At 60.8% G+C, this 15,724-nt stretch overlaps 1 protein-coding gene and 1 long non-coding RNA gene across 2 annotated transcripts; one reads left to right on the forward strand and one right to left on the reverse strand.

Moving 5' to 3' along the window:
• The first annotated feature begins 1,277 nt into the window (after positions 1–1,277).
• Positions 1,278–2,668, forward strand: LOC108543369 (uncharacterized). Its single transcript, XR_001889547.1, has 2 exons — positions 1,278–1,461; positions 2,140–2,668. It is a non-coding gene; the product is annotated as an uncharacterized LOC108543369 (long non-coding RNA).
• Positions 2,669–8,564: 5,896 nt separating this feature from the next.
• On the reverse strand, positions 8,565–12,619 carry VENTX (VENT homeobox). The gene is made up of 3 exons (XM_017893799.1): positions 12,377–12,619; positions 10,666–10,826; positions 8,565–10,585 (listed from the first exon to the last, which is right to left on the reverse strand). The coding sequence occupies exons 1-3, from the start codon at positions 12,612–12,614 to the stop codon at positions 10,205–10,207; spliced, it is 780 nt and encodes a 259-aa protein (XP_017749288.1). The 5' UTR covers positions 12,615–12,619; the 3' UTR covers positions 8,565–10,204.
• Between the last annotated feature and the right edge of the window lie 3,105 nt (positions 12,620–15,724).

Genomic DNA, 15,724 nt, shown 5'->3' on the forward strand with positions numbered 1-15,724 from the left:
ACGTGTGTCTGTGGGGTCTCTGTGTGTCCCTGTCTACGTGTGTCTGTGTGTGTCTACGTGTGTCTGTGGGGGTCTCTGTGTGTCCCTGTCTACGTGTGTCTGTGTGTGTCTACGTGTGTCTGTGAGGGTCTCTGTGTGTCCTTGCCGCATGTGGGTGCTGCGTGGGGTCAGTTCTGAGACTCCAGATCACAGGTGCTGGAGCCAGGTGCCTACGTGGGCCTGCCCAGCAACATTGAGTCTCCCCGAGGACAGGGTCACTGCAGAGGCCTTCGAGGCCTCAGCCTTGCCCCTTCACCAGCCTCCACTTGCCTACGTCCTGGGGAGAGGCCACTGGCCGGGGTTCAGAAGCCCTGTCCCCTGGCCTCCTATGGGCAGCTCTGGGCCTCTTCCTTGTGTGCTGAGCCTGGGACACGGGGGCAGCCCCAGACCTGCGGGAGTTCTGCTGCCCACCTGGGCCCCTCGGGGCAGGGCTCCCTGGCCCTCGGAGAGGGTGTGTGCCGGCCTGTGTGGTCTCTGTGTGGGCAGCTGTGGGTCTGGCCAGCTGTCCCTGAGGGGCCCTCTCCCTTCGACCCTGCACTCTTGCCCCCAAGGCTGCAGAGCCTGGTGCTTCTCCACGTGCTTGGGGGCTCTGTGGCCTGGGGAAGGCTCTGGGCCTCACTGTGTGGACCAGCGTCCGCCTGGTGCTGGGAATCCTCAGGGAGCCCCAGCTGTGGAGGCCGCCCCAGGCCAAGCAGCGCCACCTGCCCTGGGATGGGGTCTGGTTCTCAGTGGCTGGGACAGTGTTGGGCACGCTGGCTGGGGGTTCTGAGAGCCCTGTGAGCCAGGAGGCTGTGGTGTGGACTGCTTATTCCCTGTGAGCCAGGAGGCTGCGGTGTGGACTGCTTATTGCTGAGCTGGGCAGGCCTAGGAGGGAGAGACGGCCCTTCCCTGGACAAGCGATTCTTGCTCACGTGTGCTTTCTGGGCCCTTGACGCAAGCAGAAGCGCATGGGGAGATAAGGGCTGGAGGAGGGCGTGTGGACAGGCTGGCCCCGTCCCAGCTCCCGGGCCAGCAACCCCTGGCCCCCGGCCCTCGCTGCCCACCCGCCCGCCTGCCGGGCCCTGCCTCAGCACTCTTTCCACAGCAGGTCTTTGTGCCCCAATCTGGCAGGTGCGGGGGTGGGACGGGGTCCTTGGCGCGGAGCAGCCCTCTGGCTGCATGTGACAGTGGCGGCCAAGGTCTCCCCTGTGCATAAATGTGGACCTCGCTGGGCAGCAGCAGAACTCCTGGCTCAGAGTTCTCCACGCTCCTCCGGCTCAGCGAGTTCTCCACTGCTCCTCTCGGCTCAGAGTTCTCCACGCTCCTCCCGGCTCAGCGAGTTCTCCACCCTCCTCCCGGCTCAGAGAGTTCTCCACTGCTCCTCCCAGGCTCACGAGGCTCACAGGCTACCCAACACCAGCGGCCCAGGAGGCTGGACCACAGGTAAGACGAGGCCCAAGTCCTGCCTCTGGGAACTCGGCCCTGCCTTGGCTCTGCCCTCCTCGCTCCCACAGGATCTTGGTGCCCACCAGGCCTTGGTCCCGACTTCTCCCTGCTGCCCGGCACGAGACCCTCCCCCAGGACAGCCACCTCCTGGTGCTGAAGAGCTGGCCCTCCGCAGAGCTGCCCGCAGAACCCCCCGCCGTTCCTTTTTCCTATGCATATACTTCTTTGAGGGTCTGGCCTAAAGAGGTATAGGGCATGGGAAAATGGGGCGGTCGGGTCCTCCCCAGCGGCACCTGCGTCTTGACTCGGGACTCCGCCTGCTTCCTCTCTCCTGGGCCCGGGAGCCCTGGGGCTTTGATCCCCACGTCCTTGGGGCGGAAAGGGGCCAAATATTCTAGAACAAGGAAAGCGTGGATGTGTGCTTTTGTGTGGGTGCGGGGTGTCTGGGGAGGAAGTGGTCCAGGCCTCTGCAGCCCCCAAGCTGGGACTCAGGCTGCAGAGAGCAGGGCTGGAGCTGGGCGGTGCCCGTGGCCTGTCTGACCGGAGATGGGACAGGAGGTGGCAGGACAGGCCTGGGCTCTGGCGCCGCCTGGTGACCAGGGGAAGTGGGGCGGGTGCCCGGGATCTGGGCTCTGGCTGGATCCACAACTCATTCTATGGAAATTTTCTTTGCAGAAGCTGCACTGTGTGGGGCCCACTTGTTACACCAGCGGGAGGCGGAGGGCCCAGGTGCAGACGGCAGCGAGGCATGGCGGACGACGCGTGCACTCTGGGTCTGCGCAGTTTGTTTGTTTGTTTTTTGAGACAGAGTCTCGCTCTGTCGCCCAGGCTGGAGTGCATTAGCAGGATCTCCGCTCACTGCAACCTCCATCTCCCGGGTTTAAGCGACTTTCCTGCCTCAGCCTCCCAAGTAGCTGAGACTACAGGTGCCTGCCACCACGCCTGGCTAATTTTTGTATTTTTAGTAGAGATGGGGTTTCACCTTGTTAGGCTGGTCTTGAACTCCTGACTTCGTAATCCACCTGCCTCGGCCTCCCAAAGTGCTGGGATTACAGGCGTCAGCCGTTTGCTTCTTAACACCTTTATTACTTTTGTAATCACGGGTATGAGTTGATTTTCTGGTCAGAAATGTCAGTAGAGCTAATTTCATTTAAATGTGTGAGGTGTGGTAAAGTTTTGACAATAAATGCAAATTTTGATAAAGAGGCTCTGTCGTGCTGGTCTTCTCTCATTCGCGGTGGTCGGATGTCACATTAGTCAAGCGTGGACTTGGGGGAACTTAGTTAAAAATGCATGAGCATAAGGGGGATGAAATGGTTCCTGGGGCCTTGGTTGGGGGCCTGGGCTGGGCACCGGTCTGGGGCCACCCTCCTGATGACCAGGGTCGCCAGAACAAGTCCAGAGCCTGGGAGTGGCTGGCAGTGTTGGGAGAGCCCAGAGGGATGGCTTGTGAGGGTGGGGGTCCTGCGGCTTCGCAGCCTCCACAATGCCAGGGTGGGACGGTGGTCTTGACTTCCTGCTGAAGAAAAATGGACGGGAGATCCTTCATCAGGCTGGTTTAAAGAATGACTGTCAGCTGCTGTCTTAAAAGGAGGCCTGAATGGGAGGCCGCGAGACCCCACCCGTCAGCCAGAGTCCTCGTCAGCTGGCAGGGCCACGCCCAGGTCTTTGAAGGCGGCAGCCATTATCACCAATGAGCTGAGCAAACGGAGCAATGAGCTGGCTGAGCGGGAGGCCTCCAGGCGCCCTTATCAGGGGCTGCCTCCCCAGGCTGCGGCTCCTCTCCAAGCCTAGCACTGATCTTACCTGATAGTCACCTCCCACCTCCCTCACAGCCGGCAGCCTGGGTGTCCCAAAGGAAAGCAGGCAGAGGGGTGGGGTGCCTCCAGCTGGGAGGGCTGCAGGTCACATGAGGAAGGGCAGCCACGCCCCCCCAATGAGCTGGCTGCTCCCCCAGCCCCCTGCGGAATGGTGGAGGTTGACCCTGCTCAGGAGTCTCTTCCAGGCCTTTGAGTCACTCTCCACAGGACACCTTAACATAGGGTTTTAAATCTGCACACACTAAAGCAGGTATCACCTCATTGTGCTGTGTGGACACGCAGCAGCTGTTACAGTCGGCATCAGCAGAATCGTGGATGCAGGCACGGTTGGATCCAGGGAGCCAAAGGCTCTGCCTCTCTCTGTGCTCGTACTCTACCCGGCTGTTCCTCTGCCTCGTTCTGCGCTCGCTTGTACCCTGCCTGGCTGTGACCCGCAGGGCTGCGTGTAATCAACAGCACCTGCTGGGCTGTGAGAGGAGCCCCACTCTCCAGCACGGTGGCCATTTCCCCGAAGAGCTGTGGTTCTGGGGGCTGTGCCCTCCCTGGGCTCTGGGCTGGGCCGTGTACCCTCGCCTGTACTGCAGGGTGGGCGGCTTCCTGGGCAGGGAGAAGGGCAAATTCCTCCCAGGAAGATGGGCAGGGCTCCTAACTGCCAAGACCCCGCAAAGGTGGCTGTCCAGTCTTGCCAAGACATGCCCACCTATCAGGTCCAGCTGCTGAGACCCTGCCGAGGACACCAGCAGGAGCACAGGGGCCAAGATGGGGCTGGAAGGCGCCCCAGAAACGGAGGCCTCCTGACCACACCCTGAGGCTGTTGTCCTGTGAACGGCAAGTGGGGACCGTGGGGGAGTGGCTCACTGTGGCTTCTGTGGACAGCCAGTCTGGTAATGAGGGTCCTCGTGGCCTGGGAAAAAGCCCTCCAAGACCCTGCCTTGGGGAGTACTCAGAAGCCCCGGGAGTCCTCTGAGATGCTGACCGCCACCCTGGGGCACCAACGGAATCTTTCTGGGGTGGGAGTGGCAGAGCCTCCCAGCCAGGCTGCAGAGGCAATGGGAGGAGGGCCAGCGTTTCCGGGTGGTGGCCCCTGAGCACACTGGGTACTTACTGCCTTTTTTTTTTTTTTTTTTGAGACGGAGTCTGGCTCTGTCACCCGGGCTGGAGTGCAGTGGCCGGATCTCAGCTCACTGCAAGCTCCGCCTCCTGGGTTCACGCCATTCTCCTGCCTCAGCCTCCCGAGTAGCTGGGACTACAGGCGCCCGCCACCTCGCCCGGCTAGTTTTTTTTGTATTTTTAGTAGAGACGGGGTTTCACCGGGTTAGCCAGGATGGTCTTGATCTCCTGACCTCGTGATCCGCCCGTCTCGGCCTCCCAAAGTGCTGGGATTACAGGCTTGAGCCACCGCGCCCGGCCCACTTACTGCTTTTTAAAACGGTGTCTTGCTCTGTTGCCCAGACTGGAGTGCAGTGGCACGTTCTTGGCTCACGGCACCCTCCGCCTCCTGGGTTCAAGTGATTCTCCTACCTCAGCCTCCTGAGTAGCTGGGACTACAGGTGCCCACCACTGCACACAGCTAATTTTTGTATTTTTAGTAGAGACAAGGTTTTCACCATCTTGGCCAGGCTGGTCTCGAACTGACCTCGTTATCTACCCGACTTGGCCTCCCAAAGTGCTGGGATGACAGGTGTGAGCCACCACGCCCGGCCCAGGTAATTATTCTTTTACTGGGGACTGCGCAGGGCCCCACCAAACACCCCTAAAGCGGGCCGAGACCTGCTTTTGTTCAGTGAGCCCACTTTGCTCCAGGGGTACTGAAGGGTGGCCTAGGAGGCCCTGAGCACTCTGCCATTTCCTCACGGCTTGGAAGCCAACAAGTCTGGGCTCAGAATAGGAGTGAGCGCTGGGCCTGGGAAGAGACGCTGGGGCCAGCTAGGCGCCGAGTCCAAGCAGCCCCTCCTTGCAGTTGCCTGGATAGTCTCAGGTGCAGTATCTAAAAGAGAAGTGCACAAGCCCCACGGAGAGGGGAGTGGATATTCTGCCGTATTTATGTCATGCTGTGTTTTGAACCCTTTGAATGTCAGTTTCAGATCTGAGGCCCTGAGTGCTGCCCCCAGAGACGGTGTTCGCTACACCTGTGGACACGGACCACTCCCCAGCACTGTCCTGAGCCCCTCGGAATCGTCCCCACCAGCTGTGCAGGGCTGTGCTTTCCCACACTTCGTCACGGCTCATGCGTGCGTCTGCGGCTGTGTCTCCCCAGCCTCTGCACCAAGGGGACCCCGCCCTCTCAAAGGCTTCTGCAGGAGCCCAGCTGAGTCCCCTGGGAGTCCCCGAGGGTTCCTGTCCACTGGAAGTCAGATGTGGAGGTTCCCGAGATTCTTGGCAGGACTATTTCATAGCAACTGCTCCTCCTACCCAATTCTGCGGGGAAGGAGCCGGCACAGCCCTTGGCCCCATGTGGCTGAACAGCTCAGAGGGAAAGGAGGGTGAGCAGGAGCCAGGCGGCATCCAGCAGGCCTGGGGCCTGTCTGCAGCCAGAGCTCGCCAGCATCCATCCACACCCAGTCCAAGGGCAGCCAGATCCCCCCCTGGCGTCCACACCCGGGCCCACAGCCTCTCTGTCCTGACAGCCGCTTTGGGTTACAGAGAGGACAAGGCAGAGTGACAAAGGGTGTCTGGGGCTTGGGAGAGACACACGACACACCCACCAGCACACACGTTCACTACACACCTACACATTCTACACAAAACACAACACACACAGTAAACACGTTCACTACACACCTACACATTCTACACAAAACACAACACACACAGTAAACACGTTCACGACACACCCACCAGCACACACGTTCACAACACACACAATTTACACAAACAAACACACCACGTTCACGGCATCACGCACTGACACGCCGTGACTGGCACGACACACCAATGCCTCTTCAACACACACCCTCTCCTTCACACAGAACCTCTACGGTTCACTCACCCCCCACTCAGACACGCTCAATCTCTCACACTACGCAATTGACGTACCCGACACAACACACACGTTAACCACGTTCACGAACTCCTCAACAGGACCAACACGTCAACTACGCGCACACACCGTACTCACTGCCTTCAACATTACTCTAAACACTGATATCTACACACAAAGACGTCCAACAACACGGCATGACATAAGAGATTTCCGGCTCGCACATAACTTCACACTCACCACTTCCTCCCGTAGCACCAGTGTCTCTGCTTCACCTTCATCATTTAGAATCACTCTACTCTCATGCCATCTCAACAACACATACCAAACAACCTCACTCCCTACTGGTGCCACGACTCGTTTTCCATACAGCCCACGCTCGCCCACATAATCGATCCACTTCACTCACCAGCCACACCACTCCAACCGTGAAATCAATCTTCATCCCTTACCTACAGCCATTCCTATCTCAAAAATTACCACCCACCACTACAGATAAGTCACACTCGTATCATTAACACACACCACAGCACACGTTCTCTACACACCTACACACTCTGCTACAATACTATACGGACACCAGTAAACACTCGTTCATAAACACCCCCAGCACACACGTTTCCTACACACCACCATTCACACCCCAGTTAACAAGTTAAATAAACTTATACCTGCCGCACTAGTATCCTCATACTCCTTACCTCACAAGCACAATTGCAAACACACAGTGCAACCAACCACAGATGTCCAGCAGCACCACCAGTCTTGATTCACTACACACCTTTAACGACATTCTACACAAAACACACTCACGTTCAGTGAACACCGTGCTCCTACCTACAACACCTACAACAACCCTACTGTCTTCTACTACAACACCAAGTACCGCTTACACATACACACCTACACCATTCTACACAAAAAACTTACCTCATTCGTAATCAGCTACTGTACGACCGTTCTCTATCCAAGCATTCACACGCTCTCATGAACTACACAAGCACACACGACACACACGTGGTGCACATACACACACACAGCAGACACGTTCACTACACATGCACACAGGACATATGCACACATGCTACATATGACACAGCACACTCATTACACATGCAGAACACACACGATACACAGTGACACCACACATGCATACTCTACACATGCACACACAACACATATATATCCCACATCCAGAACACAACACACAATCCTCATACATGACACGCACGCACTCACATCATGCACATCACACGTGACACACCCACTCACACGCCACGTGCGGCACGTGTGACACACCCACACATGACTCAGCTTCAGCAGGAATCATTCGGGAGCTCGGGAGGGCCGTCTAGACACAGTTGTTTTCTGATGCATCTTGGCCACACCCCAAGACTTTCTGCCTCTCACTCAGAGAGCTGGACCCTGAGGGCCCCTGTCCTACCCCCCAACCCCTGCCCTCCGGCTCATCCAGGCCACAGCCCTTGTGCCCAGCTCTGCTGAGACCTCCTCACAGAGGCCGCTTCTAACCGCCTTCCTCTGCCCGGGGCGTGTTGTGTCTCTGCCCCCACCGCCCTGTGGCTCCAGTCATGTCAGGACCCCCAGTGCCTGTCAGATGTCCACATGGGGATGTTGAGTGGGGTGGGGCCGAGAGCACCCGGGGCACTGTGCTTGTAGGGGCAGCTGGGGGCATCCAGGAGCAGAGGACTCACCAACCTCGGGGCCTGACATCCAGCGGTCAGTCAGAGGACCCCGGGGAGAGCGGGAAACGGGCTGCGGGGATGCGAGGAAGGCCCCGCCGCCTAGGGACGCAGCAGGTGGGTGAAGTAGGGCTTGGGGGCATCTCGGTCTTCAAGGTCCACTCAGATACCAGCAGCCCGTGGGGCCTGGGCCAAGTCCCTGCAGTCCCGGATGGGGGACAGGGAGGGAAGTTTGGAAATCACTGGTGGGAGAGACTTCCCTGGGCCTGGGGGCCTTGTGGACCCCCCGGGAACTCAGGGTCTAGGTCCCTGCTGGGCACTGGGAGCCCGCCCCACTCCTTAGCCTCCAGGACTTTGTCCTTTTCCAAAGCTCCTCATCTGCAGGATGGAGCCAGGGCCCTAAGAAGGTCCACGTGTGGCTCCGAACAGGCCCAGCTTTGCCCCAATGGGCTGTCCACCTTGTAGGGCCCCGTGTACTGACAGGACCTCAAGACACCACCGGGCCAGGGCCCTTACTCACTGGGGGAGTTCAGGGCCAAGACTGTGTGGTTTGCAGCCCAGGGCCACACAGGGGACCGGACAGCAATCCCCAAGGGTGGCGAGGGGCACTTGTACTTTTATCACGGACGTGCCCCCATCCACATCCACAAATCAGTGCTGTCCAGGCCCCACCAGGAGCCCCTGTCCAGCCACTGCCCTCCGAGTGCCTCGCCCAGGCTTCCCTCACACGGTCACTCACCAGGACGGACGCACAGCAGCTGTTCTCCTCTTACCTGACATTGTATTATAAAATCACATCCAGTTGTAAACACTTCCAACAAGGCAGAAGCAAGCAAGGGAAAAGTGGAACTCGCTGTGGACGCGGCCGCAGGACCACGCTTCTGCTCCTGTTGGGGTGCCCGGGTGGGTTTCACAGGTCGCAGTCCTGCAGGCTGAACCTGTCTGCCTGGGCGGCCCGCGCTGCCTGCCTCCTGGGCACTCTGGGGCGACGTGGACGGATGCTCACTCGTCTAAGGTTCCATGGGTGCAGTCAGGAGTCTGCACCAAGAATGGTCCATCGATGGGGGAGTTCTCCCTGGGAGGGGCTTCCCAGCCTCCCATTCTGGGCACTTGCAGACCTTCTGCAGAAGTGCTGTCCTTGAGTCATTCTGTTTTGTCCCGAGGCTGCTGTGAGGAGGGGGCAGGTGAGCTCGTGCTGGAGGGTGGGGACCTGCGGCACAGCTTCAGTCCAGGCACAGCCACTGGTCCCAGCTGCCCCACTTTCCCGGGCCGGAGAAGAGCAGCCCCCAGCAGGCCGTGGGCAGTCCTGGCTCACACACGGCCCAGAGCGCACTGCAGGGCCCCAGCATCCCGGCCTTCATTTTCACCTGTTCCCTCCTGCTTTCCAGCTTTGGAGTTCTTGTTAAGACGGACTTGAACCACAAGGCTGTAAACATGACAGCTGCATTCCCTTCCAATCCTTCCTGGTTTTCTTTTTTACACACAAAGCTTACAACCTTTACTGTTTCCAACTGGAAAACCAGTTTTTCCAACACTTTTTAAAAAAACAAATGATCCTTTTATCGTACGCTGAAAGCCCTACCCATGACAAGCCCACTTCTGCATCTGACTCTGTTCACTGACCCTTCGTTTACTTCCTAAACCGGCCCTTTTGGCAACTTTCAGTGAAGAGGTGGCTTTAATAAATATATTCTCAGGGCCGGGCGTGGTGGCTCATGCCTGTAATCCCAGCACTTTGGGAGGCCAAGGCGGGCGGATCACGTGGTCAGGAGTTCAAGACAAGCCTGGATAACATGGTGAAATCCCGTTTCTACTAAAAATAGAAAAAATTAGCTGGGCGTGGTGGCATGTGTCTGTAATCCCAGCTACTCAGGAGGCTGAGGCTGGAGCATCGCTTGAACCCAGAAGGTGGAGGTTGCAGTGAGCCAAGATCGCACCACTGCACTCCAGCCTGGGCAACACAGCAAGACTCTGTCTTAAAAAAAAAAAAATATATATATATATATATATACGTATATATATACACACACACACACATACATAGAGAGAGAGAGAGAGAAATAGATAGACAGATACATACATACATACATACATATCTATTCTCCAGAAATCTCCAGAATCTCTGTGTGGTCAGGGTGAAAGGCACCACCACGATGTAAACAGAACAGCTGAGTCCTCCAGGAAGGAGCCAGGTGCGATCAGCAAGACTGTGAGTGTGGGAGGGAGTCAGAGGCGCTTCCTCAAAAGGCATCCCCTGTCTCTGGCAGAGCACACAGGCCCCAGGGCCCCTTGGACAGGGCTGGTCCCAGTGTAGGCAGGCCACTTCCTGGGGTTGGGGGCTGGTACGCCAGAGGTTGCCTGCAGCAGGAAGCTCCCGCAGAGGCCAAGGACTCTTGTTCCACTTGGCAGAGACCCCAGAAGGAGCCAGGGGGCAGCATCAGAGCCTGGGGCCCAGGCAGGGGTGCCCAAGGGCACAGCAGCTGCAGGCCACTGGCAAGGCCAGAAGACGGTGAGTGGAAAGCTGGGGGGACGTGGAGAGACCCCGAGAAGGGGCTGTGCGACGGCGGTTCTTGCATTTGTCGTTTGTGTTTCATGCGGCGATTCTGAAACCAGGTTTTTATCTGCAGGAAAACCAAAATCAGAGCAGGGGTGAGACTAGGCCACTGGCCACCCTTGCCTACCCCAGCCCTGCCCACCTCACCTGGACCTCTGAGAGCTGCATCTCCCTGGCCAGCCTCTTCCGCTCAAGAGGGCTCAGGTACTGGTGGTGCTGGAAGACGCCCTCCAAGGTGCGGACCTGCTCCATGGTGAAGGCTGTGCGGACACGGGGGACCCGCAAGGTATTTGGCTCCTTACTCAACCCTGGCATAGAGGGTAAGAGCATTTGGCTGAGCCTGCCACCCCATGGGGCAAGCCCTGCCCACGGGTAACAGGGGAAGACAGCCACGTTGGGGGCTGGGCAGGGCAGATCTTCTCACCTGACAGTGACCAGCAGCCCTGCCGCTGCCTCCAGGTCACGTGCGGGAAGGGGTTCAGAGAGGTGACTCAGGGGAGGGGGGAATGCTACCAGCAGCTTGGGCCTGCCCTCCGCTCAGCTGGCTCAGCTCACTCAGTTCGGCCCCATCCCACACTTCCCTTCCAGAAGCCGGTTCCCAGGAGGCCCTTCCTGCAGACTTCCAGGCAGGTAAGGTAGAGTCCATTACATGCAAAGGCCTGGGGACCCACCCAGGGAACTCAGTCCCTGTCCTGGGCTCCGGCTTCTCAGCCAGCAGAGCCCAGCTCAGTTAATCCCCAGGCCCATCTTGATCAAGTCTGTTTTCTAATTTCTATGTTAAGGAATGGGGGCTGGCACTAAACAACCCCACAAGGTGGTCTGTGGTCTGGGTCCCAGGAAGGAGGCCAACGTGGCGAAACGAGCTCAACATTTAATGCAAGTCTGACCAAAATGCTCACTGGAGTTTCTGCGGAAGGAAGCGTATTTTACAAAATCTGTCTTCACCTTAGCCTGAAAGCACATGGTGGACCCGAAAAGCAAATGCCTTGTGGCGGGAAGGGCTGTAGAACTGGGATCAGGAAGGGGGTTGGGGTGGGGCAGGATAGCTAGCTGGGGAGAATACATTTAAATTTTCATTTCCCTGAAGTACAAAATTACTCCATAAGGATCAGTCAAATTTTTAAAAATGAAAACTTACAATGTTAACCCCACTTTTGATCAAGTACTACCTTAAACCTAAAAGTGGCAACGATGTTACAAAGACTAAAATACAAACGCGGAGAACCTTTGTCCTCAGCAGACAACAGAGCATCTCGGCGGCCACAGACCGAACTTCAGAATTTCTGCAGGCACCGGGTCACCGCCACCCCTACAGCAAACCTGCAGGCTCTTGAAAAGACAGCTGTGCTCCAGGTGGCCGGAAAAGGGCTTGAGCATAGATGCTGAGCACGCACCGGCTTTGCTGGGGGCAGGGAGGGTTGGCAAATCGTCGGGCCCCCCGGAACTGGGTCCCATGGTTGCGGGGCTGGAACACCAGGGGCACAGCTGCCCACGCCCGCGCTGTGTTTCAGGGAGCGTCCGGAATCAGGGCAGAGAGGTGAGGACAGGGACCCCTTGGACGGTCCCTCGGCACCAGGCCGGGGTGGGGGACAGGGACACAGCTGAGGAACGGGGTGACAAGGGAGGCAGAGGAGCCCACCGGGGGCTCAAGGAGAGAAAATCCCCGTCAAGGCTTTGGTTTCGAGGGAAGCTGCGCTCCAGTGAGGCGCAGGCAAGGCCTCCGCCGGCCCTCATGGAAACGCCCCCGGCCCTGACCTCGTCCGCACCGCACCGCGGGGAGTTCGGCCGCCGGGCTCCTGGCCTCTCCCCCACTCCCATCTCCACCTGGGAAGGAAGGGACCCCCCCACCCGGACCTACCAGCCACGGTCCTCTCCGGCGCAGGCAGATTTGAGGACGTGGCGGCCTCCTTGATGCCGATGGCCTGAGGGGGCTCCCGGGCGCCGGTTATCTGGCCCGGGCCAGGGAGGCTCCCCGGGGAGACGTCGGCAGGCCTGGGGGTGTGGGTCAACCCTGAGCAGCTGCTCTGGGAGAGCCAGTCCACAGAGCCAAAGCTAGAGGGCTGCTGCTGGCCACGAGGTGGGGAGGAGAGGCGCATGGCGGTCAGGTGGGCCGGAGGGAAGGCCGGGTGGGGCTGGCCAGGCGCAGGATCCACCTCCGGCCTCGCCGGGCGGCGGCGTTTATAAGCCCGGGAGGAGGGGGCGGGAGCCCGCTTTGCATACACGGCTAATGCCCAGATAAGCAGGGCCTAATTGCCTTCGATTCAGAGGCACAAAGGAGACCGTTCACACCTCCCCGGCTCCTCGATGTCTGGGGGAGGGGCGGGGCTGCGGGCCCTGGTTAATGGAGAGGTGACGGTTCGGGATCGGTCACCTCCTTTCATCTCTCCCAACCCCCACCCCGCGGGCCGAGGCTGCTGGAAGGTAGGAGGGTCCCGCTCCCACTCGGGCCTGTCCTGAGCGGTGCTGGGCGACCTCTCCTCTCCAGGTGGACGCTGGCGCCTGTGCCCAGCCCGGACATCCGAGGGCGAGCAGGCTTCAGGCTGGGAGAGTCAGGGCGGACTCAGCCGGTGCCCGCGTGCGCTGCGTCCAGGCTGTGCGGTCGCGCAGGAACCGAGGGACGCTTTCCGGGAGAGACGCGGAGGGCTCGGGGAGCGGCGCGCGAGGACGGGAATGTCGGGAGGGGCCTCTCGGGGCACTCGTCCGCTTCCAGCCCTAATCCGGCACCTCTGGGGGACTCACTCCCGGGGCCGTCGCAGCAGCCTCCGCATGCGGGCGCGGGCGGCTCCCTGACCCCATCCGGAGCTGGAAGGGCCGGAGCCACTGCCTCGCGCGGCGGGGTAGGAACTCCGCTTCGGCTGCGAGACTGGCGCGTCCCCGCCAAGCCGGGCTGTCCCCACTGTGGCCAGGGCGGGGGCAGAGCCCCCGGGGACTGTGGAGCCCAAACCTCACGGGGACGCCCTGAGCACGGGCTCCCGGGACGGTCATCGCGACGCGCGGCCGCTGCTCCCACGAACCTCAGTCCCGAGCTGTTTGCGTCTCCGCCTCCTGGGCGTCCCCGGGTCGCCTGCGCCGTCGGGGTGGGGCGCGGGGACCGAAGTGGCCGGGTGGGAGGCAGCCACGCCGCGAGCGTTCCGTCCGGCCTCGGACCAGCTCCCCGCGCGCCGGGACACACGGACTCGCGCTGCGCCCACGCCGAGGGTAGGACGGTGTCTTCCGCGCACTGGTTTGGGGTCCGCACGGCTTCTCCGGCGGCCGGGGTTAGGCGCGGGCGCAGGTCCGGCCCCCGAAGCCATGCGGGGTTTAGGCGCGGACGGGGTCCAGGGAGCAGCCCCGACTCCCTGCCAGGTCCTGACCGCGGGTGCCTCAGCGCCCACCCCGCTCTCCGAAATCGGAAAGACCCGCGGGCCTCGCCCCACGGTTACGCCCAACCCAGGTATCCGCGCCTCCCCGGCTGAGAAAAGAGGGAGGAGCCCGGGAGGCGGGCGCTGGGGCGGGACCTCAGCGGGGAACAGGTGGGTCACAGGTGACGGGGTCGGGGAACGGACCGGGCCGCCGCTGACCCTGGTCTTCCTCGGACCCTGCTGGCCCAGTTAGGTCACTGGGCCCTCAAGGGGGAGGCTGGCAGGAGTGGGGGCTTTGGACGTGGCCTCGGGGGTAAAACCAGGAGGACTGGGGGGCCAGGAAGGCGGCCTAGACCCCCTCCCCACTTCATCTCCGGAGAGACCGGGTCACCCCGGGTAGAGGGGATTTGAGCCACTGCACAGGACCAGCAGAGTGTTCCGGCCAGGGGCAGCGAGGGCCCAGATGCCTACGGCCACAGGGCTGGCCCCGAGGATGCCCCACGAGGCAGGTACCCAGCCCTCCCGCAGTGGGGGCGGCCCTGCCACCTGGGAGCAGAGGCCGTGAGGGTGGGGGCTGCGGCGGGGCGGTGCCTCAAAGTGGAGCAAAACACAGCACACCCTCACCTCCCACCCCGCCCCCCAAACACACACACAGAACTTTTGACAGGCAGGGAAAAGGCCCAGAAGCATCCCTTACATAAACAGGAAACCACGAGCATGGATTTGTGAAACGCCAGCACCCAGCCTTCCATTTCTCCATTTCTAATTTCCGGGGGCCCGGGCCCCGGGGTCTCAGCCACCTTCTGCACATGGTTCAGCCCCCCCACCCCCAGCTCTGCATAGAGCTCCTCCCGCCAGTTTCCCAGCTCCCCCGCACCACCTCCACCTGAACCGCCCCCTCCGACCCCGCCAAGTCCGAAGGCAACCTCACCTTCACACAGCAGGGTCAGACGGCCCCTCTGTCCCGGGTCCCACCCCAGACCCTTGCTGCGGCTCGGGTGGCCCCTCTTCCCTGGCCAGTGGCCCCACCGCCGTGGCTCAGGCCCCCCGCCTCCTGCAGCCCGGGCCTCTTCCTCCACCCTCACTCCAGGGCCCGCGGAGGCTGCTCTAGCCCAGGTCTGGGGTCACCAGAGCCTCCGCCTTGGAGCCTCCGTCCGTCCCCAGCTCTGGGACGCGTCCTGATGCGCCGCCATGGGTAGGAGACTTGGGCGCTCCTCCGCCTCCTCCCTCCCAGCCCCTGGGGCAGCCCAGCCCCGAGAATTGCGCCCCGCACGCCTCACAGCGTGGTCCCCGCGGGCGTCGCCCCATTCCCCACCCTCGGGGTCCAGGCCGGGTTGTGCTGGGCAGGGAAGTCCCGCGTCACTCCCAGGCTGGCAGCCCCGCCCCCACGCACAGCCCGGAGCCCAACTAGTTCCCGAAACGGGCTCCCCCCGAGTCCACGGCCTGAGGACAGGCACCGGACCTAGCGCGTGCTGCCGCCGGTTCCAGACCTCCCTGCTCCCGCCGGCCCCGTTACGACTCCCCCAAGCCTCCTCCGAGCACTCTGAGACCACCTGAGGGGGAGACCCCAATCCCTCCCCAACACCCACTCCCGCGGCCTCGGCCTCCCTGACACCCTCACGTGCCCTCTTCCCGACACCCCGCGCTCCCCGTCCCCAACACCCTCACGCTTCCTCCTCTCCTGGGACATCCGTGCTCCCCACTCCCCCAGACATCCTACGCTTCCTCCTCCCCGACACCCATCCTCTTCACCCTCCCCTAGACATCCACGCTCTCCTCTAGACACCCCCACATCCCCCTCCCTGGCACCCCCACGTGCCCCTCTCCCCGATACCCCCCATGGCCCCCGCCTCCATGCGCCCCTC

Source organism: Rhinopithecus bieti, unplaced genomic scaffold (genome assembly GCF_001698545.2).
Source record: "Rhinopithecus bieti isolate Rb0 unplaced genomic scaffold, ASM169854v2 scaffold_24263, whole genome shotgun sequence".
Taxonomy (NCBI): domain Eukaryota; kingdom Metazoa; phylum Chordata; class Mammalia; order Primates; family Cercopithecidae; genus Rhinopithecus; species Rhinopithecus bieti.

What these genes read in the sequence shown, in the direction of transcription:
- VENTX (XM_017893799.1), bottom strand. Translation starts at nt 12,614, where the DNA reads ATGCGCCTCTCCTCCCCACCTCGTGGCCAGCAGCAGCCCTCTAGCTTT. An exon ending in GCCGGAGAGGACCGTGGCTG is followed by an intron (nt 10,827 to 12,376) that starts GTAGGTCCGGGT and finishes CCTCTATGCCAG; the next exon opens with GGTTGAGTAAGGAGCCAAAT. An exon ending in TGCAGCTCTCAGAGGTCCAG is followed by an intron (nt 10,586 to 10,665) that starts GTGAGGTGGGCA and finishes GTTTTCCTGCAG; the next exon opens with ATAAAAACCTGGTTTCAGAA.